This window comes from Takifugu flavidus, chromosome 12 (assembly GCF_003711565.1).
Source record: "Takifugu flavidus isolate HTHZ2018 chromosome 12, ASM371156v2, whole genome shotgun sequence".
Lineage (NCBI taxonomy): Eukaryota > Metazoa > Chordata > Actinopteri > Tetraodontiformes > Tetraodontidae > Takifugu > Takifugu flavidus.
Window position 1 is genome coordinate 7,194,278 of NC_079531.1, and position 26,543 is coordinate 7,220,820.

At 45.2% G+C, this 26,543-nt stretch overlaps 2 protein-coding genes and 1 long non-coding RNA gene across 4 annotated transcripts; 1 reads left to right on the forward strand and 2 right to left on the reverse strand.

Moving 5' to 3' along the window:
- Nucleotides 1–197: 197 nt before the first annotated feature.
- On the reverse strand, nt 198–1,236 carry LOC130534736 (late histone H2A.2.2-like). The gene is made up of 2 exons (XM_057049237.1): nt 1,146–1,236; nt 198–1,020 (listed from the first exon to the last, which is right to left on the reverse strand). Exon 2 carries the CDS (start codon nt 1,011–1,013, stop codon nt 597–599), a length of 417 nt encoding a protein of 138 aa, XP_056905217.1. The 5' UTR covers nt 1,014–1,020; nt 1,146–1,236; the 3' UTR covers nt 198–596.
- Nucleotides 1,237–12,183: 10,947 nt separating this feature from the next.
- bmp16 (bone morphogenetic protein 16) lies at nt 12,184–20,583 on the reverse strand. 2 transcript variants are annotated; one of them, XM_057049805.1, is made up of 4 exons: nt 20,475–20,583; nt 19,309–19,392; nt 15,297–15,670; nt 12,184–14,519 (listed from the first exon to the last, which is right to left on the reverse strand). In XM_057049805.1, the coding sequence occupies exons 1-4, from the start codon at nt 20,495–20,497 to the stop codon at nt 13,450–13,452; spliced, it is 1,551 nt and encodes a 516-aa protein (XP_056905785.1). In that variant the 5' UTR covers nt 20,498–20,583; the 3' UTR covers nt 12,184–13,449. The 2 variants fall into 2 exon arrangements, with proteins under 2 accessions (XP_056905785.1, XP_056905786.1); XM_057049806.1 differs by lacking the exon at nt 20,475–20,583 and adding an exon at nt 19,496–19,859.
- An 856-nt stretch (nt 20,584–21,439) lies between these two features.
- Nucleotides 21,440–24,085, forward strand: LOC130535076 (uncharacterized). The gene is made up of 2 exons (XR_008953030.1): nt 21,440–21,893; nt 22,422–24,085. It is a non-coding gene; the product is annotated as an uncharacterized LOC130535076 (long non-coding RNA).
- The last annotated feature ends 2,458 nt before the right edge of the window (nt 24,086–26,543 follow it).

Sequence of the window (26,543 nt, forward strand, 5' to 3'; positions counted from 1 at the left end):
GTTGCGCACAGGGGCGCGTTCAACAAATACAGCGTTGCAAAACGTTGCAAGCGCTTGATCGGTTCGACGCGAAATAGACCTACATTTATTTTAATAAAACATGTTGCACTTCAAGTTAGTCCCCCCCCCCCCCTTCCCCCCACTAGGGGTGCAAGTACATGTAGCACAAAACAATGGAGATATTTCAAGTTTCGTTGAAAAATTTAAGTGGCAACAGTCACAAGTTAAGAACCAAGTGTTTTTAAGCCAGAAACCCAAAAATACTAGTTTGGCTACTGCAGAGGTCCAACAGTGTTTCTTGGCTGTACAGGTTTTATAGTCAACATGCATTAGCACATGATCAGTTCTTTAACCAGCTTGACCAGCCAAGACAGCACACAATATAAACAAACATGTTGTCCTACTCTGGAAAAGGGATGAGGACAACCTTCCCCATTTGACAGTTTCCCCAGACCAGCACATCTTTGCCCCAATACTGGTAAGAAAGTTTAACGCTGTAGCAGTTTCCCAAAAAGAGAAGAGCGCGGGGTGCATTGGGCAGTAAAACACTTAATTTAAAAAAGAAATTTAATACAATTGCAAAATTTAAAATTCACTTAAAACTCTTGAGACTCGACATCTTTAGCCAAACTGTCGTCCCTCGGCATTTTGGTTCTCTTTGGGAGGAGGCTCGCCTGGATATTTGGGATGACACCACCATCTGAAATGGTGACCCCTGCCAGTAGTTTGTTAAGCTCTTCATCATTCTTCACAGCCAGCAGGATGTGGCGGGGAGAGATGCGCATTTTCTTGTTGTCGCGGCTGGCGTTTCCGGCGAGTTCCAGGATTTCAGCGCAGAGGTACTCCAGGACAGCAGACAGGTACACCGCAGAGCCGTTGCCAATCCTGTCAGCATAGTGGCCTTTCCTCAGCAGCCTGTGGATGCGGCCCACGGGGAAGGTTATCCCTGCTCTCGAAGACCGGGACTGTGCGGATTTTGGCTTGGGAACATCTTTTTTTCCACGGCCAGACATTTTCAGTCTATTGGTGGGGGGGAAAAAGTTAATACAGATTACAAGAAGGAGGGCATTAAATCAACTAAAACACTCTTAAACTTACAACTGTCAAGGTCATCCAGATTTAAACATGTCACACTAGACACTCACCAATATTCTGTAGGTCACTTCAGGGGCAGCTAAACACTCCCCCTCAGGCTTCAGCTTTTATAGCAGCTGACCTGTTGATTGTTCACACCTGACTGATCCTCACCTTTAGCCATTCAGCTAGGTAGATCCTCTCATTTGCATTGACCCAGGCAGCACTGTGAGCATACGTTTGGCTGCTAAAGTTCATACAAAAGCATTGCCCTCTTGGTTTTAGTAAGTATTTTAGAAGACTCAATGATAGTGAAGATCAAAACAGCCACTGTGTTAATTTCTAGGTTAAAAGTACCTAAAAAGGAATAAAGTAAGATGTGTCCATTTAAAAAAAGATGCGCACTTTAATCGTTTATTCCGGTAAAAATTGTTCATTGTTTTTTTTAATAATCACGGGCCAAATGCGTTAACCGTCGCCAACAGTAGATGGCAGCACATGCCTGAAACAGGATTTGTACGTTCCGTAGCTTTCTTTTGAATTTTCTTTCAATGTTCTTTTTTCCTTTTAACACAAAAATAAGTTACTGCACCTGACAGTGCACTTAAAAAAACACACTTGATGTCTTGACCCCTTTCATTATAGTCAGATGATTAACTGTCTGTCTCCTTGGGTTCCTGATGTAGTTAACTTCCTGGGAGAGCAATGACCCATGTCTAATCTTTAAAAGTTTCAAAAGTAGTCAATGACAAACTTGGTTGTCCATTTTTTTAAAACCCAAAACAAAGCATTGCACCATTTTTGGATCGTACATGACATTTTGTTGTGGTTGAAATTGATTAGGCGAGACATAAATCCAGATTCCTTTCTTTGACAATACATTTTAGATTAATTTGCGCAATACAAAATCGAATGTCTTGCGGCCCGCAGCGTGTATAGCATTTCCCATCTAAAGGCACTGTTGCAGCTGTCAGGACATCGTAGCTCAGTTTCCACGGTAGCAAAATCAAATATAAACCGTCAGTGGTGCACGTGAATGGAACAAAATGGACGAAGATGACTTCTCCCTTTCAAGTATCCAAGTTTCTTCCGCTTCTACCCTCTCTAGCTTTAATGTAATCACCCGTGGCTCTTCTTCTTCGGGCATTTTAATTTCCAAATTTGAAGGCAATCCTTTTTCCCAACGTGCACCAGCGAGAGATAAAAGAGATGCGGGGACATTTTGACAGCTCCTATTCACTTTACACCGTGGCAACGGGCCAATTGCAAAGCAGAGGGAAGACATATTAAGCCCAGACCGTCCCAGCAGGTCGTCCTTGGGGAGGCTGGATGTGATTATACCTCAAACAGAGGACAGGACAGGACTCAAAAGGTTTCTCAAAGCAAGTGAGTGCTGGATACATGTTTCCGTAGTCATGAATTTCACATATTTAGAGTGTAAACACGCCGAAGCGATCCCGAAGACAATTTATCTCCGCTCAACAAGCCGATGAATGAGGCTGTGAGCTGCACTTCTGTGGTTTCCTTATTGAAGCCAACCACTTGTTCCTGCTCCGTTCTCATAGGAGCCGTCGGCTGAAGTCAGGTTTCTGTATTTATTAGCAACAGTAGCTACGAACACCGACGTCTGTCAAGACAGACGGGAGCGCATGAAGCGGTGTAACTCGGCCTCACACTGTGCCTTTTGCTTCCCTTCTCCTTCTTTTGAATCTTTAATATTTTATCATCCGCATGAAGCAAACTAGGGGTCAAAGGTCATAATTGTCCCTGTCCTGATGGGTAGCAACCTTCCCTTCATTCATAAATTCCTTTATAATACTGAGCCACTTCTTGTATTTAATGAAAACTCCATGTATTAAGTAGTATTAAAAGAACTGCTTCGCCAAATGATGCGAAGATCTGCTGCTATGGTCAAGCACAAGACATCATCTTTGACATCATCTGATGCATCTTTTATCCTCCCCGCGACCTGAATGTGCTGTGATAGCTACCATATGTCCACAGCACATGTGGAAAGAAACACATCCTGTTTTTTTTTTGTTTTTTTTAATGTTGTAAAAACACGGGGTGGAACTCGTCAGGCATTGAACCAGGACAGAATTCAATTTGGCCCCCGAGCACCTGTGTGTGAGCCAGACAAAGACAAGTGCTCCGGTCAATGCCACGTCCTTAGGAGGAGGGGGAAGAAGAAAGGGCTGTTTTCCACCGTCCACCCCGTCCTCATCCGTCCATCTGTCCCACCTGTGCATAACCTCCCTCCCCATTTTTTGATTCCTCCATCTGTTTTTTCTCTCTTTCTGTCCTTCTCTTTCAACTTGTTTTTGGCTCTCATTTGAATTTTTCTTTACTCACTTCCTACCTTCTTTACACGCACGCATATGTAAGCACCCACATACATCTTTAAACATTCACTTTCCGGTTATCTGCATCATGGTGTGGGACACTTCCTCTTCTCCGCCTTCTTACTTCTCTGAGAACTGACATATCTGCACCTCGTAAGAGCCCCCTCCCCAACACCAAAGCTGGGTCCAACCCAACCTCCAATCTGCAGAGGTGGAAAGAGCAAAAAAAAAAGGTACTGAGAAAGGCCAGTGGCGCCTTGCCACAGAGGTTCCCGACCATGAAACGTGACTGGTTTCTGTTACAAAAAGTGTTGTTGCGAAAAAAACTTTTTTCCAGGCAAAATTACTGTCTTTCCTGGTCAGCCCGCACAGCCCTGCATGCTAATAAAGTAAGCATATTACTCTATTTCACAGCTGGAGCTTTCCCTCTAATTCTTTTGACAGAAATGATTCCCATGCGTCACTTATGAAGTCACGGTACAGCGTGTTTTCCCCAAAATAAACAGGCAAAACTCGCAGGCTGGAAAATATTTGTTCTGTTTTTGAAGAAAAAAGTTTGGTTGCTATTAATTTTCTAGATCACGTGATGGTGACGCGGAGCAGACAATGTCCCACCGTGAGGTCAGAGAAGAGCGGGAACAGCAGGAGTTCGTGACTGATCCAACTGGGTTTTACAGCTCGACCACACAAGAGAGCAACGCTGTGAAAAGCATCTGCGTCTCAGCAAAACAAGCTCGTGTTACTGGATTATTGCGCTGAATCATCTTCACTTATATATGAAATGTCTTAGAGCTCAAGATTTTTGCTGGAAGAGGCAAAAACTTTGGCCAATAGTTTTTATAAATGTTGGGATTTGGCAGCTGTTTGTTTTCTAGTTCCAGTCTTCTTGTTGAACTTGTCTCAGGTGGTGGCATTAAAACGGTGCTGCAGACGTTTGTTTGAGCGTTTGCGGGGATCATCTCACTGCAAAGCGCCTGCGCTGCGATGCGGACTGAGGGTCCTTTATCCTGAACTCACACTCAGCCCCTGTTTCCCAGGTCTGAGGTTGCACTGGGCCGATCCAAAGAGAAAACATTTGTTAGCCTGGTCGCAAACGCCAGTACCATTATAATTTCCTGTGTCATTACTGTCTCCAACTCCTTCCGCTTCCAGAGACGAGAGTAAATAAAAGCGGTTGCCGTGGTGCAGAGTTTTGGCAGAGACCTTTTTTTGAAAATGCTGCTTCATTCTGATCAAACAGGACCTTGAGAGGGACGAGGGAAAGAGGTTCCAATGATGCTTCAATGTCAGGACATCGGCTGTGAGATGCAGATGGAGAGAAACTTTTGAAATGGGAGTTAGTGCCAAACGCTGTTGTGATCGGTCTCCACTATTACCGGATAAATAAAAAGAAACATGGCAAGAACGGAAACTGTAGAGAAGTGAAATCAGGGAGGTCAAATGCTTTACAGACATTCACTCTTGTCTGACAGCCTTTTTCATGTTTTGTTGCTATCATTTGTGCACAGTGTGTCAGTATGTCTGCGCTGCACTGTAAACACAAATCTGCTGAGTCAGTGTTTAGTGTTGTCAGGATGTTGCTGTGTTCCATATAAGATGTTTTTTTCTCCCTCTTCCAGACATCTTCAAAGCCAGTATTACAAGGACACCTGCTATAGCACTCATTGTTATTCCAACAGTCTGCTGATGTCCTGCAAGTACCCGGAGATAAATACTCCATGGGCTCATGTTGGCCTCCCCTCTCTTCCTTCCTAATAGCTGCTGTCATAATCTGCCAAACACAGAGTTGGTGTGCAAGCGCGCGCACACACACACACACACACACACAATCTGCACGATCATGTGGCAGCTTGTTGGTATTTGTGAAAGAGTGTTTCCAGTAAGCTACTGGACATCTGCTTGATGATTAAATTGTTTATAAGAGCTGGATATTTTGGGTTTGTCCTCTGAGGACTGAAAAACTGAGAAGGAATACCAAAGTTAAAGAAATTCAAATATTATCTATATCCTCTTACTGTTCAAAAGCTAAGACACTCAAGCCAGAGCAGGAGTTGATCACAGGACCCGTAGCTTTCGCTCACGCTTTTTAGATTTTACAGTTAATGCTGACTATAACACGATAAGCTAAACTTAGAGATTTGATTGAAAAACATAATGGAGAAATTGAATTTGCTTTCACTTTTATGCTGTTTGATTCTTACAACCCTTTAGATTGAAAAGGAAAGTTACTTAGCAGTTTATTTAGTGGAAATGATCATTAATGGCCAGAGCTGGTGCTGTTTATTTAAGAGCATGGACAGCATTTAGCCCACATTTCTGGCATTCTTCCACTCCCTCAGGAGGCTCTGCTCATCCTCTTCGTTTCAGCCTCCACCAGTGCAGATTAGAGGGCAAACTGCATTATCACTCTTTCCATCGCTTTGTCCTCATACTGATCCCACCCTTCCTTTCTTTGGAGTCACAGCTCAGAGCCGTTGGAATCAAACTCGTACTTAAAGGGGAAAGGAATGAAGGAAACCATTTATTTTCCTCTTTCATAATCAGTAAAAATGGCTCAATTTTGTGAACTCAGTTATGAGAACTGTCGTCCCAAAAAAGCAGAGAGTGGAAACTTCTATTTGGGAATGTAGGTTTATTGCAGCATGGTTACAATTCTACTTTATAAGGGTTCAGGTGAGATATTTACAACTTAAACAAGGGAGCTCACCTCACATTAAACCTTGAGCCCATTAAATATTATCATGAAGATCTCGTTGTGGTTTGATGATGAAGCACAGTGACAGCTGAGCAAATAGCAATTGTTATGAAAGTGGCACGTGTCTGGCATCTTTAGCATGTTCTTTCAGATGACTAAACTCTGCCTCCTGCCTCAGTCCCAACTCCTCAGCCCTCAAACTGAGGTGTTATAGCATTAAACACTACTTTTCCTCGGTCGGCCAAGAGCTTCTTTCATCATTATAAACGTTCACATAGATGATAAACTGCTCAGATGGTACAAAAGAAGCTTCTGATTGAAGCTGAAAGAACCAGTAGAGCAAAACACGGAGAGAGAAAGTAGAAAGGTGGGGTTGAAGAGCAGAGGAAGGTGAGGTGGAGGAACGAAAAAGCGAGACCTGGCGGAAATGTTGAGGGAGTCAGTAGCTGTGGCTGGAGGAGATCACAGATGTTTTAATGCGCTAATCTCTATGCCAGGCCTTCTCCCTCCACTCTCCATGTCTCGTTTTTCCCTTCTCCTCGAGCTGTTTTCGAAGGGGCTTGGAAAGGCCACCACGCCTCGGGGGCATGTGCCGCCGCTTCAGGGTGATCTTCGTCAGATGTTTGTGAAGCCGCAACGTTGTCCTGAAATGTAAACAGGCGACGACAAACATCTGCCAATGGATGACAGCGTGGTAAAGAATATCACCCATGGAGATTATTCATCAGATTCAATCACCTCCTCTGACACTTTGTTGGTCCACCGACATTACCTGTTATTCCCAGCATAGGCTCTGGTTTGTGTTTGTGCTGGCGGCAGCACAGGAGCTCAACGCGAGTTGTTGCTATTTTGAAAAAGCAGCTCAATGTGTCTTGGCAACACAGGCTGTCGACAGAAGTTGCCTCAACCCTTCCAGAAGATAACGTGGACAAGAAAATGCTGCAGAGGGGACATGCGCACAGCTGTGGAATTTGAGCCATTTTTCACCTCATCACTGAAATCTAGGCGATTTATTATAAAAAAAACTCTCTGCCTCAGGTAACGTCTCCTCCAGTTTTCCAACCCACTCATCCATCCTCATCCTCATTGTCCCTTGTGTCGGAATGTGGTTAATAGGTCTTTCGAGAAGTTAATTTAACCACTCAGAAAGTAGCAGCAAACCCAAATCCTGCGATTTAACCAGCCTCCTCCCCTTCCTCATCATCCTCCTCCTCTTCCTCCTCACGGGTGAGAAAAGAAACAAGAAGGGGTCCAGCTAAGGAAGTCCCCCAGGTCATCACACCTGGAAATATAAGCAGAGGTTGACAGTGCATGTGGAAATGTGTGAAAGTTAACACTGAATCATTTTTACGCATGAGGACATAATCAGCATCAGATAATCACATATGCAGGCTGTAGTTTCCACTATCTATTGTTTTTTTTCACAACCTGAGGCCATCGAGCGTTCGGGTCCACATCAGACACCACATCAGGTGTCTCCCCATTGTGTCCTACGATATGGCCGTCCTGCTGCCGAACACATCTGACGTGTGCAACTCATCAAAATCCAAACGAAGGCCTGGTAACAAACCACCAAACCTCCAGTCACTCACATCCTTCTGCCCTATTCTCCTCCAGCCCTTCCCGGCTTTGCCTCTGAACATCTGGAGAAGAGTTCCCCTCAAAGTAAACAGAGCAACAGCTGTCCACCAGATACTGCCATTTCCATCTCCATCTCTCTCTTCATCACTCGTTTCCTCTGTATCATTTTGCTCCACCGCTGCTGCAGTAAGTGCCCAAAACTAATAAAGAAAAGCAAAAATATCATTTAGAAAAATACGCTGACCACACACATCCTGCTACATTTAATGTGAAATAGACTTTTGATGATAAACGTACACTCTCGCTGTATGATTGCAAGAGTCACAGTATATTTTGGTTATTTTTTTAAAATAATTTTCCTGTGAAAATCCCATTTTAATCTAATAACTGAAGCTAATTTAACATTTGCGACATCATGTTTGCTGTTCTTCTTCATCCAGACCAATTCAGTCTTCATCAATAAACATACACATTACACAATTAAGTCATAATAACTCATTACAACAAAAGCCCACTATCTGCTTAGTTAAAGTAGCAAAAGCAGTATCATATCTAGCTTCTCATGTGTGACTGCAAAGGATGATGGGATATATTGCTTGATTAGATTAGATTCAACTTTATTGGTATTGCACATATACAGTACAAAGCAACAAAATACAGTTTAAACAGAAGTGCAAAAAGAGCAGCAAGTGCAGATATAATAATGTCGTATGAACATATTTCACAGATGGGTATGTGCATTAAATGTCTTAGACTATAAGTGCAGAGACTATTTACATAAAGCTAGAAGAAATGTGCAAATGATAAATTAGGAATGTACAGATGATAAGTTAAACTAAGGTGCATACATTTGCATAAATAAATTTAGACTATGTAGGATATTAGTGCATTGTGTAAATGTAGTGCAGTGAGATGTGAAGTGGTGTATGGGGGGGTCAGCTCTGGGGAAGAAGCTGTTCCTCAGTCTGCTGGTCCTTGTCTTGAGGGTTCTGAAGGCAGAACAGACTATGGGCGGGGTGGGAGGAGTCCTTACGGATGCTGCGTGCTTCTTCTGGACAGCCTCGATGGCTGGTAGTGGAGTCGCTGTGATGCCTTGGGCAGTTTTCACCACCCGCTGCAGAGCCTCATGCTCAGCCATAGTGCAGCTTCCATACCGGACTGTCACACAGTTTGTTAGGATGCTTTCTGTCGCACAGGTCATGAACCATTGGTTGCACACTACTTTTCACAAAGCATATTGATACATTGAGTGCATCAAATAGGGAACGACGATCCTCACTTAACATTTCAAAAACACCAGAAAATGGTTTACACCCTAATTAGTTGACTATATAGAGGATAGGCGTCATTATTGGCTCTAATCCACTGCTGCTGGTGACATGGTGATGGGATAAAACGTGACTAAAAATGAGGATGGCTAATCTGAGTGAAACAGAAACTGTTTTTACTTCGGTTTTGCAGCTTATTTTATATGTAGGTTACGTCCTCAGGTAGCTGAGATTCAACTGTAGTGAAACCATTTCTCTAGTCACGATTTGATTTCTGGGTGATTTCATTCTGCACGTTTTTGTTTCTGACCAAATGTAAACACTAAGGAGCGAGATGTGTGTGTGTCAGCTCACTCAAACTGACATCATTTTCAGTAAAAACACGTCTGTTAATAGATTATGTGTTGTCAGGCAGCTGAATATAAGAGAGCAGCTGTTTGTTATGTAACCTCGGTATTGCTACACACGCGGAGCTGGAGACCACACATACACACACACACGCACGCACACAGCACTCCACTGTGACCTCAGCGGTCAGGGTTCCGGCTCATGACGTTCCGCGCTTCCAATTGGCACGTGTTTAGACGTGCTGCACCTGCATCACTCGGCCCCCCAGACATCCAGTTCTGCTCCCCCGCGCCTGCAGTTTAAGCTCAGGAATCGGGAATCTTTGCTGTCTTATGTGTGAGTTCCAGACTGAAACGCCAGAGTCAGCAGCAGCGGCAGCAGCAGCTAGCAACAGGGGGATACAGCCACATCTGCTCCAGTGATTTGGGATGTTATGATATTATTGTTTGACAAGCCGGTTGTATCAAACAGCAGTTTAGTGCACTTTAAGGGCGTGATTGAAAATCGCTTCTGATGTCCTTTTTTTGGTCTGCAGAGTCTGAAACTGCAGAGTCCAGTTCTGCTGCTGCTGCCTCTGTTGTTTTTCATCACTTTTCCAGTTTCTTTTTTTTATACACATCAGGACTTTTACAAACGAGAGATAATCTCTAAATTGATCTTGGATAAGAGGTGAAACGTCTTCATGGAACTCAGACAGTCCAGTTGCTATGATTCAACTACCAGAATCTAAATTGATAAGTTCGTTTTCCTCTATGAAGATGTGTAAAGAAAGTCGGTCAGTTATGTATAAACCCAAAACTATTGTATCCTATCCTACCATTCCACACTGTTCACAGAACTATTTATAGGTCTGCATCACATGACCTAATCAGTCACACATTTCCTGCTAAGTCATGCTTCGTAAGTAGAAATATACACAGGCAACATAGTCATTGTCTCATAAAGCACAATTGGAGTGCACTTCTTCAGCCCACATCCTCATATTCACGCCTGGTTAATGTAAAGTAACAAATTAACCAGACCTGCGTGGCCTCTGACACGCGGAAGTCCAGTCGTTGCCAAAGAAAGGTCGAGAGTCAAACCCTTGACCTTCGTGCTGCAAGGCAAAGAGCGGCGGAAAAAACCAGATCAATAATAAAGTTGTGAATAAAGAAATAAAACGATTTCTCTGTTCCAGGAGATAAGTTTAACATTTTTTACCATTTAAATAACCCTCATTTGGAAGGAAGAAAAGGGATTAACAACGCAGCATATTGGGTATGTGGCCGTTCTGTGTCCTTTGGCTTCGACTTTAAACATTACTTTAAACTTTTAATGAAACCCAAACTGTTGCTTGAGTGTCCAATGTTTCATGTCAGTAAAGGACACGAAGGGAGTTTTATCCACCAGCTGGTGAAGGAAAAAGCCACTTCCAACATTTGGATGTGCTACAGAGGCACAGCGCCGAGCCCTCTGTGATTAATTATGATTACGGGTATCTTCGACACAGCCAACAAATAAAAATAGCGGAAGAGACTTATTCATTTGGATTCATTAGAGACTTCAGAGCATTTACACAGGTCAGAAACCTACGAGATGACCCGAACATCCAGCTCTGGCTCTGCTGTCTCAACAACACCGCTGTTTTCTGGTTGTAATCACACAAAATCCTGGTGTGAAGAGTTCTCTGTAATGTCAGGTATTTGTACTCCCTCCTGCTCTCCCCTTGCTTATCTGGCATAAATCACAGATAACCTAAGAACATGAGGCTTCGTTCGCAGCTCCTCCGTAGATCGCAGTGTAATTAAGCAGACTGAAGTGGACTGTTCACACTTCAGGGCTAACTGGGTCAAGGCTGTTGTAGCCGGGCCCCAAACGACCTCCACACCTGTCCGACAAAGCCAGACAGATCTCGTCTTTGTGCGCTTGCTGCAGAGGAATCGCCAGTGAAGAAGTGAGAGCAAGAGTGTTTGTCTTAGATACTGATGGACAGAAGGTCAAAGTGTTGCAGTGGATTTAATGTCAGATTTTAAACCTTGTTCCACGAGAGATAGGCGTTTACGACATCATTACGATCAGAGCAAAGGGGGTGTCTGTGGGAGAAGCTAAAAGATGATTGGGAGCCAAAGCCATGTGCCAGAATGGTAGGTCCTTGACAAACTGCCCAGATAAAGACGCTGAGATTTGAAAAGTGGATGCTGCAGGATGGAAGAGACGTCTAATGGACTGCAGTTGAGTTTGGGGTCAGGGAGTAAAATGGGCCAAAGGTTATCGGTTTCTCTGCTGAATGGACTGATATGATGCAATTCAGGCCGTTTTGTGAAGCAGACAAGACCCTAAAACACCGTGTTATCTAAAGAGGCAGCACATGCTCACAACTTTATCTTCTTCTGGTCTTTTTTCCTTCATCTGTCTTCTCACACCTTTGGAAGGAAGCGTTCGAAAAGTGTCAGGGTCCAGATACATGACATAAAACAAATGAGAGCGAGCTTCCAATCCTTTTATTCTGAAAGTGTTCCTGTGGATCATTTCATTTGATTCCCAAAGGTCAAATATCTGCAGTATTTATATTAAAGATGGCCTCTTAAGACTGGGATTTTTGCTTATTAGGTCAATATAATATTTTGCGTTGCACCCCAGCTGTGGGGAGTCACCCACCCGGGGCTGAAGCACATGTGCACGCTCACCACATGTGAGGCACCACATTTTTGAGGCAAGGATGTGGGGTGGAGGTTTGACCTTTGCCCTGCATTTGAACCTTACATCATAAATTGCAGCTGTTTCCTTAGCGACAGTATCAAACACACGTCTGCGTGAGACCCTCTATTTTCTTTTCTAAAACTGAGAACAAATGTAAACATGAGGCAGAGGGGGGGAAAGGAAACAGGAAAAAAAATGACCGTTTGCTTTTTGTCTTTATTTAATAGAGGTATATTGACAAATGTTTTACAAGCTGTTGCTTAAATATTTCCATTCAGAGAGAAAAATGCAACACTGAAAAACAGTTATTAAGCTTGGCAGAGAACACTTTTGAAGGCACTGAAGTCCCAGTTTTCTTTTCTTTTTTTTTTTTTTTTTAAATTCTTGACACATGCAGACACAAATAGCAAAGTTACCTGTTGTTACACATGTCAGTCGCTACGTTACACAGAGCTCTTGGACTTGTTAGTTGAGCCGGAGGCGACGCCGGTTATGCCTGCCGTCGCGTGTTGGACACCCAAAAGTGTGAGGAAATGACATTAAGGGGGAACACGGTTGTTAATTCAAGACACTGGACATTTTCACGATTAACCCGCCCCCCCCAAAAAAGCTACCATAACTTACTCAATGTGGACAACAGGCTGACAGTTTGCTCTGCTGAGTGCAGGGATCTTAAATATCTTCAAGATTAAATACACCATATTGCTGCCATTTAAATACATAATGTGTCTCTTAAGTTAGAATTCAGTGAAAGTATGTATAATCACAAGGCAAAAATTATATATTTTTTTTTAAAAATCCTGCAAAAAAACACTTACAAAGAAGGTCTCCGTTTTATTAAATAATAATAGTGATACTAGCACATTTAAACAAGAGCTTGATTGATCCTCAGAGTCATCCGTGTAGCCTGTGATGCAGGGGGACGTACATGACCACAAATAATGTCTAACGCAGGTTAATCCTGGCTTTTTGGTCAACTACTGCAGAAACAACACTCAAGCTTGGCGCACATACCGTGTTGTTGTCCTTGTCATATTGCTAATCGTCGGCCGAGATCCGCGGCTGCCTGCTTTAAAGCCGATTGCAGTGGCGGCGAAATGTAAAACCGACAGCGGGACGGAGAGGAGACCCTAAGCGCGGACGTGTCATGAGAACACGTGGCTGCGTTACTGCTAAAAGGGGAAAAAATGAGAAGCGACCGCTAACACTTGACATCTGCTGACCATATTTATATTGCTTCTCATTCAAGTCTTGTAGCAGATCGTGCCTGTTTTCCTCTCGCTGCTTCTCCCTCTAAACCTTTGATAATGAAGATTTAGCTTTCCGTCCACCCTGGACAAGCTGCTACCACAGTTCCGGGGTCAGGTCCAGGTTAACTAACCTCCACTGTCCCTCCTTCACACCGCCTGACCTTCCCCTGTCCTCCATCCACATCTAATTCTCTCAGACATTCTGTGGCCCACTACCGGCAGCCACATCCCTCCACCACCATGTCCGCGTAGTTCTTCAGCACTACTCTGTCTTGCGGGTCCAGGTAGAGCAGGGCGATGGGGCTGAGGGAGGTCGGGACGCAGCAAGCCCGTGGAACCGCTCGGTTGACAGAGTTGACCAGAGTCTGCACCATGGCATGGCTGGAGGAGTTCATGTGGTCAGCCAGGGGAAAGCGGCACTCTCCCAGGCAGAAGAAGGCATCGTAGCCGCTGGGCGCAATGATCCACTTGTGCCAGCCCACGTCATTGAAGTCTACATACAGGGGATGGCGGCGGCATCTGTTACGGGAGAGGCGTTTTAGTTTTGCGGCACGGCCGCCGTTTCTTTTCACCCTTCCGTTCTCCTTCCAAATGAGCTCTCCTTTATCGCGACCCCATCCAGATACAGAATATCCTTTTTTGTCCTTCCTTCTGCTTTGATCTCTACTGTGGCTTTTCTTGTTGTTCCTGGCTTCTCTGTCTTTAGTCTTTTTTCTCCCCCTAATCCTCTGACCCCCGGTGGGGGTCCTCCTGCCGTGGTTGACTAAAGGTTCTCCACGCCCATCATGGCTATAGGTCACCAAGAGAGGTCTCTCCTGGGTCCAGCTGTGCTCATCCTGACCCACAGACCTACGTACCCTCAGGTGTCCCTCTGTCTCAGTGTCCTCATTACCTGCTGCAGAACTGATGTTGTGGTCCAGGCCTGAGGAAGAGCTGTTCTCAGGTCTGATCTCCAGCAGGAAGCCCAAGGTTCCAGATGCATCAAGAACTTTATGGAGGGTGTCTGAATTTAGGGGAAAAGCCTCCCAGAGACTTCTCGACTCATCAGTGTCAACGCTAGTGGTGAATAATCGTGTCTCCAGCAGGGTGGGCTCAGGGTCTTCGTGATGGTCAACAAGGTAAATGTTCAGTCTGTGGACCCCGGGGCCCAAAAAGGCTCTGCTGCTTCGCAGGAGCCGAAGCTCAGCGGAGAGAACCCTCTCGTCTTCAGGGATAGATGAGATGTTAAAGGAGATGTGCAACCTCTGAGAATCACCAGTTAAGGAACTGTCATCAGGACGCTCTGCCAGACAGAAGCAAAAGGGAAAACTTTTTTTTTAGCTAAACACATGAGCATGGTACAGCTACAATAGCATGGGGTAAAGTGATAAGAAAACACTTTTGACTGGTTTAATGCCACCAAAAATGTGCCTTCCATAGATAAAACAAAACAAATTGCTTAATACATCAAGGTTAAATGTGTTTTAAATTTGCTGTCAGATCTTTTCTGACTGGTCTAATGTCTCAAATTCAAGTAAACATTTTAAAATTCAGTTTGCACAGTTACAAGAATGTCATACAAGCCCCCCCAAAGGTGTAGGAAATGTCCAGTTTGGGGACGTTAGCCTCAAACCTTCAGTGGTTCAAAGTAAGCTTGAGGAATTCTGCCTCAGAAGAGTTTTAATATAGCACGTCCATTGACTTATTTGTCGCAAATTAGAAAACAGATTGTTATCCCATAATCAACTTCACATTTGGCATGGGTGGGCGTCAGGAGTTGGAACGTCAGTGCAGGATTTACAGTATGCAAACATACTGTCAGACATGTTATTTGAAGGAAGCCTTCCAGTTGTGACTGTACGTCTTATCTAAGTGTGCAGAGATAAATCTCTTTACAGCCCGAAGATTAGCAAATGGTGAGCCGTCAGCCATAAAGGGGATCTTTACACTTATGCAAAGCTAATCTATGTAACAACATTGCAAAAATAGCCTCTGTGACTTGTCATTATCCAATAATCTAATGAAAATAATGAATTTAATCAGTAATACATATTGCCGTGTCATAAGGGACTGAGCTCACCGTTGTGGTGAAAGCTGCGCACGGTGTTGGCCTGCTGGATGTGCTGCCTGGGGAAGTTAAATAAAGGGTCCTCCACTAGGTGGTACTGCTGCTGATGGAATCTGTACAAGTCCAGGAGGTACTGTGGCACCGGTACTCCGGGCCGAGGGTCTGACTGCGCCTGCAGGCCCAGGCGGCTCAGGAGGAGACTCTGGATGGTCTCGGCCAGGCTGGGTTTCAGTTGGGGAGCGGCTGATGGAGTCAGAAGGGACGGTGGCACGGGGGACACTCTGCCATGGTCAGTTTGGCTGGCGTCTCCACCCTGATGACCAGACGAGACTTGAGGTAGCAGCAGGACCATGAGGAGCAGGAGGTTAGCAGGGAGCATGGTGGACCTGGGGGAGGGGGACATGATGGTGGAAGGAAAAAAGTGAAATAAAAGAGAAGAAGCCTAAACATGAGGAGACAATCTTATGTCCACAGGTGGGACAGCATGTTTCAGAGGCACGTTCAAAATAATATTTTATATATTATATTACAGCAGATATTATATTATATTATTATAATGCTTATCATACGTCTGTCTTCCTCTTCCTGGACACTCTAGTTTCTCATTAGCCTGCAGCCGTCACATATCTGTGCATTCCAAAAATTTACAGTTAACATATCAGTGCTGTGAAAACAGCTCCTGTTAATTTATGGTGATCTGCGCTGTGGCCTTGAGGCCCATATATCTGCACAGACAACTAAGTCAGAGTAATTAAACATACTTTATCTGCAATTAAATCATGCTGCATGTTTGATTGTGAGGGAAATCACAGTGCAATTTATGATAAGGATTTCACATTAATCACATTAACTACTAGAGTAACAGATATGGCATTTTCTTTAGCTAACTATTTGTTTTTGATCACTCCATTAATCATTCTGGAGACATCAAGTCTGCATGAATACGTCAGCAACAGTTTCATTCAGAATTCTAAAAACAGGCATGAATGAATTCTGGCCTGAGGAAAAGTTCAACTAAATTCATGAAGTTTTAGTTAAACTTAAATGAGCTGTTGGAGTACGGGAACGTGACCAGAGCTGGGGGTCACGGGACCACCGCAGGGCCACAGGTGTTAATAACAGGGCTACTAATTAGAAACTTGAAAGTAATGACCCTGCAGGAGTTGAAACGAGGTGGGAAAAGGGTCGGAACAGCAAAACCTGTTGGACGTGACAATGTATGAGGCAGATTAAATGAAATAAAACAGTGAAAATTAAAAGAAAAGAGGTTATGGGGAAAGAGGCTGTGCCCAATTCCTCGTCTGAGCTCGCACCCAGCTCTCCTCTGTCTTTATCTCGTCTCTCCAAGGGTCAGAGAATTGATTATGGTGAGATAACAGAGGTGTTTATGGCTGTGCAAACACATAATGACACTATAATGACTGCTAATCTCACGACTCTCAGAAAAAAATGCTGAAAAAGAGGGCACAGGTTTGCATTTATTTTCATGAGTGTTTGTGTGTGGCGTTCAACTGACATGTCAAAGGGCAAGCCTTGGGAAAAAAACCCAAAACCCAGATCTAAAGGGGATAGTTGCTAGCTATACATTAAGTTTTTGCGGCCCCACCCAGGACCGTTCCACCTGGGGCCTTGCAGCAGGGGACAGTTACAGATTAGACACCCACACTGGACAGCCTCTCCCACGCGCTTCTGAGGCTTGTAAAGCTGATTGAGGACAACACCGCTAGTGTTTGACTGTACTTTCCTCACCTACAAAAACCAGCCAGGTGACTCCGAGGTTCAAAGGTTGGGCTGTCTCTCAAGAGGGTGTGTTGCAATCTGTGCGAGGCGAGGAAAGTTGGAGGTTTTGTGAGCAGAAGCCAGCGTGGCCCCACTTTACCCTGACACACAAACAGCCTCTGTGTTGTGTTTAAAAGCTCTGTGTCTGATTTAGCACCATGTCACAGGCGTCAGGGTGCCACCCTGCGCTTTAAATCTGGACTCCCTTTTTGATTAAATTAAACCCAGTCTCGTACGTCTCTGCTCACTTCCCCAAACACATTTTACACGTTCTCTGGTATGTACATATTCCCCAGGGACTGCAGGCGGAGAGGTTGTGATTGATGGGCCTTGGACTGGGTGAGTGAACAGTTCAGACCTCTGCAGTCTGTCTGTTTTCCCAGTGTGGGTACGTGTGCCTCAGCCTGTTAGATGTATTAGAGTTGACCCGACCCCCCTCCTCCACACAGCATGACCCCGGCACGTGCCGGCGTAAGCCCGTGCCTTCTTGAACCCGTTGATTAAAACCTCTGACCTCCGATGTCTGCCTCCCCGCCGTTTCTCTCTCTGCCCTTCTCTTTATCTGTTTATTTCAAGCCCCGCTCTCCTTCCCCTTCCTCTTTCCTCTTTGCATTCCTCGGACGTTTTGTTTTTGCTCTGTGGTTTCTCTGTTCGTAATGAATGTTATCAGTTTTCTCCCTCCTTTCACCCAATCCCTTTATCATTAATCCTATTCCAGTTTTCCTCACTCTTTTTTTCAGGCGTCTACAGCACCTCGCCGTTCCCTAACCTCCAGCTCTGGCTTCCCTTCTCTCCCAGCGTCGTTGCTCTTTTCCCCCTGAATGAATGGTGTTTTTGCGGAAGAGTGTAGCGGACCGTTGCCGGGCCAGAGGGCTGGAGTGTCACCTCAGCTGGCTGATTTATCCACCGCCACTGTCTTCATGTTACGCCTGGTCCCTCAACTTTCCCTTCCTGTTGTTCTTCCCGTGTTTCTGTTCCCAAATTCCTCCTCCGGTTCTCCCTCGTCCCCTCTCCCTTCGATTCTCATTTTTCTATCCAGGCATTCTTCAGAACACGATACATGCCCCGGCGTTTCCTCGCTCCGAGCTGGCTGGAACACTTGAAAACATGTCATTTAGCGCGGCCCCATGAGCTGCAACGCAATACACAGAACATGTGTGCACCTGAAAAAACTTCAGAGGATACATCTGCAATCACTGCTGCTTCATTTATTTATTTAAAAAATTCTGGAGCAGCTCTGTTCATAAACCAAGCGCGCCATCAGCTATATAATTAACCGTGAGGTTATGACTTCACAATACTGCCACATGCTGAACTAGTCATTAATGCCTGCCTCTGAGTTTATATATAACTGAACTGTATAATAAAGACAAGGAGAAAGTTGAAAAATGACCCAAAAAGTCCGCCGGTGCAGCCGCGGTTCTGCTCTTGCAGACTTAATAACAGAGGAACTCATGAGAGGATTCCTCCAGGTAGGCTGCTGACTGCGTTTATTGCCTTCTATTGGACCAGCTCTCTAACCCAAAACAGCTGGCCTGATTAGGCAGCTAATGACATGTGACACACATGCACACGCACATCTGTACACAGTTGTGCAAACGTCCGCGCAGGAACGCGTGCGATTCGGCGGTTCGCTGGCGGGTGGCTCTGGGCAGGTTGCCAGGTCTCTCCAGCCTGTATCTTCCCTCTGTTTTCGTCCTCAGGATATCAGGTATCCTCACGCGTCTCGTCTCGGGACGCTCGGCGGTCTCCGTCTCGCAGGAGGCCCACCTGATGCAAGCGGGCATCCGCGGAAGGACTGACAAATCCGAGAGGGACCGCCGAGAAGCTCGGAGGCTGCCCTGGTCGTGAGCCCGACAGCCCAGCAGATGTGAAACACAGGACAAAAACACACCTCTGCTTTTGACATTAAAGCTGTCAAACACTGAGGGCCGATTCATTCGCTGCAGCGGCGCCGAATCCTGCCGCGCTCTTTGAACTCGTAATGGGCCCGTTGTTCTGAAAGAAGTTTGCCCACCGGACGTGATTCTGACTGAGCTACTCAACAAGTTGCCAGTGGCGTCGGCATGTGTGAAAGTGTGTGGCGTGCGTGTGTGGCGTTCCCAGGAGTGACTAATGGTTTCAGCAGCACAGTTCCTGTGGCCCACTGCTCATGCTTGACAGACAGACAGATGCGTATGTGTGCGTATCCCTGTGTGTGAGAGTGTGTGTGAGTGTGTGCACGCTGGAGGGGCGTCATACTTACGTCCAGGTGTGGTGAGATGTACGAAGAGTCCATGGTTTATCCTTGAGCTCCAGCGTTACGATCCCTCGGCTCTTGCTCCCTCTCCTTGTGACAAAACGGACAAAATGAACTCTACCTCTGTTTTTTGGGGTATTTTTACTTCTCTAACATTAAGGCAACCGGTGTTTTCCCCATCTGTGTCTCTTACGTGGATGGACTGTATGTGTTGCTTCTCTCTCCATGGTTTTTCACCCCTCTCTGCCCCCTCTCTCAACTTGTCATCCTGTTGTCAGCGTCAGATAAGCAAAACTCTTAAAAACATCCACCGGCTTCCCCTCTCCTGCCTGCCAGCCTGCCTGACCTCCTCAAGAAGGCACCTCCCTCCCTCCCGCCCGCCTGCTCGCTGCCGCCTGTACTTCCAACCCGGTTGTTTAAAACCCCAGTGAGCATGGAAGATGCAGGAGGACGTTCAACCGCATGTGTTTGTCTGGCTCTACTGTAACACGACCAGCAAGTCCCCGTTGCTCCTAAACCTCCCGGCTGTGCTTCTCCTTTCTTTTCCTCTCTACCCTGGTCCTCCCTTTTGTATCTCCTCCCCATTTCCTCCCTCCCTTTATGGTCTCTCTCCCTCTCTCTCTCTCTCTCTCTCTCTCTCTCTCTCACACACACACACACACACACACTTTTTTTAACACTAAGAGTCCAGTTGGTAAACTCAGTTTAACTCTAATTGACTTTCCTCACCATTCAGATCCTCCCAAGCAGTGATGTCACTGCAGCCAGCCTTAGTCCTTTAACACAGTCTGTTATCTCTCTCGCTCTCTCTCTCTCTCTCTCTCTCTCTCACACACACACACACACACACACACGCAGATATACACCCAGGTTTGCAGATATCTTTATTACAACATTGAACTGATTTCAATTCATTGTCAACAGCTAACACCTTCAGCCTTAACGCAACCGTTTCCGGGCCAACTCTGACCTTAGCCTGACCTCATTCCCAGTACATAAGTAAAAGACTTTACACCTCAATCGGACCGGCCGCACTCCCAAAATCTATCCCGACTCGGTGACTGTGAGGTCAACAGGTAGAACACAAGCGCAACCTTGTCCTAGATAACCTCGAGGTCAGCACACAAAAGCAGAATGCTAATTTTTCACGGGTCCTCCTTCAACAAACTCACCTGCTGCTTTTCGCCGCCGCCATGTAAAGTTTTGACCAACATGCTCACAGAAACTCGCTTATTATAAATGGAATAGTCCATGACACACACGCGCCCGTGCACACACACACACACTGAGCAAAATTAAAGATCCAGCTACTAAACAAAGGTATGAATGGATGACTCATAAGGCGCTGCCGTGAAGTCACCTCACTTCTTTTCTGTGATTGGATGGAAATAAATGTTGTGATAAAAAAAGAGAAATCTCTGTACTTCTCCACAATGGGTTGAAGCAAGGTGCGTCCGTCCTTCCAGCTCAGAGAGGGGCGGTGGGGGGAATTTGTATTCATGTGGTGGGCCCATGAGAAAATGTCTCTTTAGAATGCATCGTCTCACATATTGGATCTCATCTGGAAAATCACTTGCTCACGTCCCCCCCCCCCACACCAGCTCCTCCTCCCTGTCCCCTCCACTTGCTCTTCACGTCCACCGTCGTACCAAAAGCGCACGCACGCGCGTGCAAACGCCTTCATTCACAGGCCTCATTCATCCCGAGTAAGGGACGACTCTACACACAAACCGGCTGTGCTTGTAAAATCTGCACTTTTTTTCCCCCAGAGACAAAAAAATGAACCTGGTTTTTCCACACGCGTAACAATAAAATAATAAATTTAATTCTCTCCCCCTCCATTTGCTTTTCGCACACTTAATTAACCCCGACTGAAGGTGGAATAAGTGCTGCTATTGTAATGTTTAACTTAAATTAGTTGTTCCTGTAGAATGAGCTGAAACAGCTCCCTTTGAGCCAATAAAATGTGGATTATTTTGGAATTGGAAACGCCCCCCCCCCCCCCACACACACACACACACACACCCCTCTGCAGGTGTGCAGGATATGTAAATCCAGTATGGGTCCCTTTATTTTAAATGTGTGGTATGTTCATTCTTATCAGCATTGTTAATGCAGGGTGGACTTACGAGCTTTATCCTTCAAAATAAACTACCTTATTCTTAAAATTCCTTCAGAATAAGGTGCGTATGTGTGTTACAGGACAAAAGGCCTGTGAGGTTTTAGGGTTAAAACCTTATGGCTCGGGCTCTGGTTTTGTCAAGCGGCTGCTTTAAATGAGCAGTAATTCCAGCCTCCAGGTTTCCCATCCTCTGGAAAAGCCTTCGGCCGCCTGTCCCGCTGACTTCCGACGGGGGCGGAGAGAAACTTTTAAAGTAATACCTCACCCGCCCTCTTAACAAGTCATCCATCCATCCAGCGTCTCAGAGTTCCCACCTCCGTACACCGCTCCATCTGTCACAGGCGCAGATGCGGACACGCGAGGAGAAGATGGAGGAGAGTGCATTCCTTATTCCACTTTAGTTTTCTCTTCCCTCTTCCAGGATCTCGTCTCTCGCTGATCAACATGGCCATAAGTCATCGGGATGCTGGTGAGACGGAAGGCTGTAAATTTGATTAACAAAGTAAATTATCCTTCTCGTAAGATCAGCAGCGTGTCTGCAGAAGCGTGTGTTTGTATGTGAAGTAAATATCACCAAGGTGATAATATGGGGATTTATGAGGCTCTTTATCCCTTCAATAAATGGCCCAACAGGCTACATTATCTATGTAAGTGCTAAACCAGTGCCAGGAATTCTGCGCCTCCCTGCCAGCGGCAGTCAGGGCCGACGTGTTTCAGGGTTGTCCGTCAGTCCGCCGTTGTGGTCAACTCGATACCACAAAAAAGGCTTCTGGTTGTTTTTCCTCAAACTTTTACACAAATGTCTACTTTAGAGGTCGTTCCAACTCCTTGCCTTCGTACTTTAAACTAGTAATTATCCCAATTATCGTGACTCGTAATTTTCAGGCTCCTTCACAAGGACAGTCCCCTTAATGGTTCTGATAACCTCATTTGTGAAACTTATTGAATGGTTGCTTTAATCTCCTAATTTAGACTTTTATTCTCTTTTTGCGTTTAGGTCAAAGGTTTGGATCGCTGAGCCCATCTGAAAACTCCACAGGTCAAAATTGTTTTGCCTGTAGGTCCTCGGTCAAAGGTCACTGCCCACAGTTTTAGATTGAAACTTAGTTTCGCTGAATTTGGTACAGACATCACCTTGAACTCCAGTATGAATTTTAAGTTTGGAGGTCAAAGGTCATTTTTAATTCAATGGGCTATCTAAGGATTTTCATCTCATATTTCAAAATACGCACTTAAACAATTAAATCGATTAAATTAGAATGAAACATTTTGCCAAACGCACATCACGTGTAATAAGTTTTAAACTTGGCCGCCAGTGCGTCTCACAGTACTTCAGTTATTAATGCATTATACAGAGTACGTCTGTGGTGCTGCACATCCTTGGTGTTACAAGGACCATTTCAGCCATGTTCTTCAGAATTAATCTCCAAGTAAACAAGTTCATGCTAAACAGATGCTAAAAAGTCATTTACATGCCCTGATATTGATTATTTAAGATTATTTCAATTCATTTTTGGAACGTTTATCCCTCTGAGTGCAACCAAGCAGCCCAAACATTCAAAAATTCACATCACACAATGATGGAAAATAATAAAAGAAATTTGAATTGACAATTGACTCATCTGAAGACAGAAGACCAGGAAGAAAGGCAGCAACAAGGACAACAATAGGAATCATCCAATATTCTGGAATAATAAACACTTATGTCCTACATTAAAGCATTGCCTCTCTTCAATTTGTTCAGGAAAAGGGGTTCCGTCAACTTGGTCTAGTCTGATACTTGATAAATACACATAAAAATAGGCTGATGGAAACTTGGCAAGTGAGTTTGTCCTCCAAAGAGAAGAGTGGCTGGACAATATGAATTCGCACTGGCATGAAAATTGGCCTGCAACCTTGAAACCCAGCATATATTTCCCTCTGCGCAACCGAAGTATAAAAGGTTTAAAACAGTTTAAATGAATGAGGCCATATTTACTGCAGCGGGGACTTGCTGTAAATCCAGCAAGTAATCAACATTAAATCATTTAACGTAAACTGGGCCTGAAGCCCCAAATCTCTGTTAAACCTGGAGGGGATGACGATCAAGGGACACCGGTTTACCGTAGGAGTCAACGCTGCAAGTGAGTCCAAACTGCAACTTCTGTCAAACAAGATGGAGAACGGGGAAGACGTCCGTTAATAGGGTAGAAGCAGCAGAGTGATCAGCCAAACCTCAACATCGTTTGGAATGTTCTGGAATTTATGGAAACAATGAGGCTTAACGACTCTGGATGTCTGCCATCTTCTTCCAGAATCAAATTTTCTCGGGAAGAGCGTGTCGGGCCTCAGCGTGAGTCACGGCGGTGAAGCGTCGCCTCCGGACAAGAGAGCACGACCGGGAAGATTGATGTGGAGGCGATGAACGCGGAGGATGCCTCATTGGGAAACATCCTGAATGACAAACACGGAGAGCTGTGGAGTTATTAATGCGATGCCCTTACGCTTACCTTCAATGAGCGGATAATGAAATTACATTGTTGTGGCCGTGACGTCTGTCTTTGAGGAACGTTACAGACATTAATTCTATTTTGAATTTTGCATCATATATTAGCCGAGTCTGTCAAACTCTATTGATCCATCTGCTGAGGATTACCTAAATAAATCCTCTTGCTAACCAAATCGATCGGACGGGTTCTCTCGGCCCCTGCATCCATGTCCAATGCAACCCCAGTTTTTGACATTTAGAAGCAGCCCGTAGAGATTTAGCAGCCCGTAGAGATTTAAAAGCTTTTTTTTGGGGGGTGTGTGTGTGAAGGGGGGGGGGGGGATTCCTCCATCTCCTCCGTAAAAAGGATTTTTATCAGTGGCTAAATTTGATAATAAATGAGTCACTCTGTTTCTTCTTGTAGAGACAGACTTGGCTTTCAAAGGGAATGACAAGGCAGAAAATTGGGAGAAACAGAAATGAAGGCATGCTGTATGGAGAGAAGGACAAAGCGATGACAGACTGATGAGAGGAGGGTGAATGTTCATGATGAGGCGTCCAGCTAAAAGGCTGCACACACGTTAACGGCAACAACACGCCTGACATCATCAGAAAGAGCTGACATGTGATGGCTCGTCACCAAGCATTAGAAAGACCACCAGGTGGCTGCAAACTTTACATTTGCTTCTGCTTATTCTGCTGCTACTGAGTGCATGAATTAAATGCACACATGCACCTGCTCAGCTCACATGCAGCAAAAAAAGCTAACCGACCTTAAACCACAAGCAACTTCCGCCTTCCGAACTTCTGCCTTCCGCCTGTAAAGACAGTTTACTATAGACCCTGTGTGTGTGTGTGTGTGTGTGTGTGTGTGTGTGTGTGTGTGTGTGTGTGTGATCTCTGTAGAAAGGCAAACACACACAGCCGAGAGACACTAACACAAACAAAGTTGGTCGTTTTCTCATTCACCAGTCAGGAATTTCAGACAGCTTTTCCAGCGATAAGATTTCATTCCTTCACCCTGATGTCACTGTTTTTGGAGAATATTTGTGCACGTCCAGACCGGGACAGGGAAAGTGCTTTGCCACTTTAGATGAATGCCTAAATCAAGGTTCCTAAGGTAATTAGGTTCCCTATCCACCAGGAATAAAGCGTATTTATGTATTCCAACGACCTTCTTTTTAATCCTGTTTTTATGTAGCAAATCTCTCCCTGGCTGTATCCATTTGACATGAAATTACCATCTGTGTCCTGTGCCTTGGCCCCGCAGTGTCGGACCAGTGTTAAAAAAGCCAACTGAATCAGAAAATCAAAAAAAGGAAATAACACACTTCCTCCAAGCTGCACACCACCAGCCCCCTGATGGAAACATCTCTGTCTTTCATCATCTCTGATCTGAAGAGAAAAGGAGCGAGCAAAACCTCAAAGGGACCCTGATGGAGGACTTGGGAGTGTTTTCCATTCCGGCTAAGTGTGACCTCTGGGAGGATGGATGGCAGACGCCTGCAAGCCGAGATGCACTGTAGCTGCTGGAGCTGGAAGGAGAACATGTGGCCTGTGGACAGGAACAGGTGCGGATGTCATGGAGAATAAAAACACAGCCTAAAAAAAAAGAAAAAAGACAGGTCCAATGCCTGATGGCAACTCGGGGAGAATAATGACAAGCGCAGCATGGAAATGTGGTCAGATGGTTAGAACAGTGGTGTTACCTCCAGACAGAGGGGGAAAGCCTGTAAGAAGATCCGCAGTAACGGGAGACCAGCGGCAGCTGGGAAAGACGCTTTAGCAGAGAGAAACCCCATCATAAAAGCTATTTCTGACAGTTTATATTATGCACCTAGCCAGCTACTACTCAGATACTGTAATAGGGAAGAAGCCTTTGGGCCCGGACTCAAACTTCCCGGGTGTAGAAATAAATACATCACAGCAAGGATGGGCCGGAGCAGATGGCGGTCGGGGATAAACAGAGGACGCGGGAGATTCCTTGACACGTGGAAGCAGAGAGGATGGAAGCTCTTTGGCTTGGCGAGCCGAGACTCGCCGGTGGTCTCTGCAGAGTGATCATTTATTTCACTTCAGGACTCCTAATTGCCCACTAAAATAAAGATGTCCCATTCCTGATGAGGGGGTTCAACGCACGCTGGGACCACATGGACACGCGCAGCTGCCGAATGATGAAAATGTAGAAAGATCTTTGAGAACAGACCCCCCCCCCACACACACACACACACACACACACATACAGGTATATGTATGCATAAACAGACATACATATAAACCAAAAAAAGGCTGAAAATTAAAACATCCAATACACACACGCAGTTATATCATATTGGCAGATGGTGAGTGCATGTTCGTGTGTGTGCATGTGTGTGTGCTCCCTGCGGTCGCTGAATCACTGAATGAATTTGTTCAGCAGCTGGAGTGGTTTGTGGAGTGTGTGGGTGGGAGGCTGAATGAAAGACAGGTCCATCCCTGTTTAAATGTCCTTGAGTGAGTTGATGAATGGACACGCCATCACACGCGCACACACACTCTCTCTGTCACGCGCACACAGGCAGACTAACACGATTATCTGTCTATGATGACAAGAGACAAAAACAACCTTGTTGGTTAAGACTGCTGCTCTGAAATGGCTGCTCTGCGTCCAAC

What these genes read in the sequence shown, in the direction of transcription:
- LOC130534736 (XM_057049237.1), bottom strand. Translation starts at nt 1,013, where the DNA reads ATGTCTGGCCGTGGAAAAAAAGATGTTCCCAAGCCAAAATCCGCACAG.
- bmp16 (XM_057049805.1), bottom strand. Translation starts at nt 20,497, where the DNA reads ATGGCGGCGGCGAAAAGCAGCAG. An exon ending in GCGGCGGCGAAAAGCAGCAG is followed by an intron (nt 19,393 to 20,474) that starts GTGAGTTTGTTG and finishes TTTTGTCACAAG; the next exon opens with GAGAGGGAGCAAGAGCCGAG. An exon ending in GCGCAGCTTTCACCACAACG is followed by an intron (nt 14,520 to 15,296) that starts GTGAGCTCAGTC and finishes TCTGTCTGGCAG; the next exon opens with AGCGTCCTGATGACAGTTCC.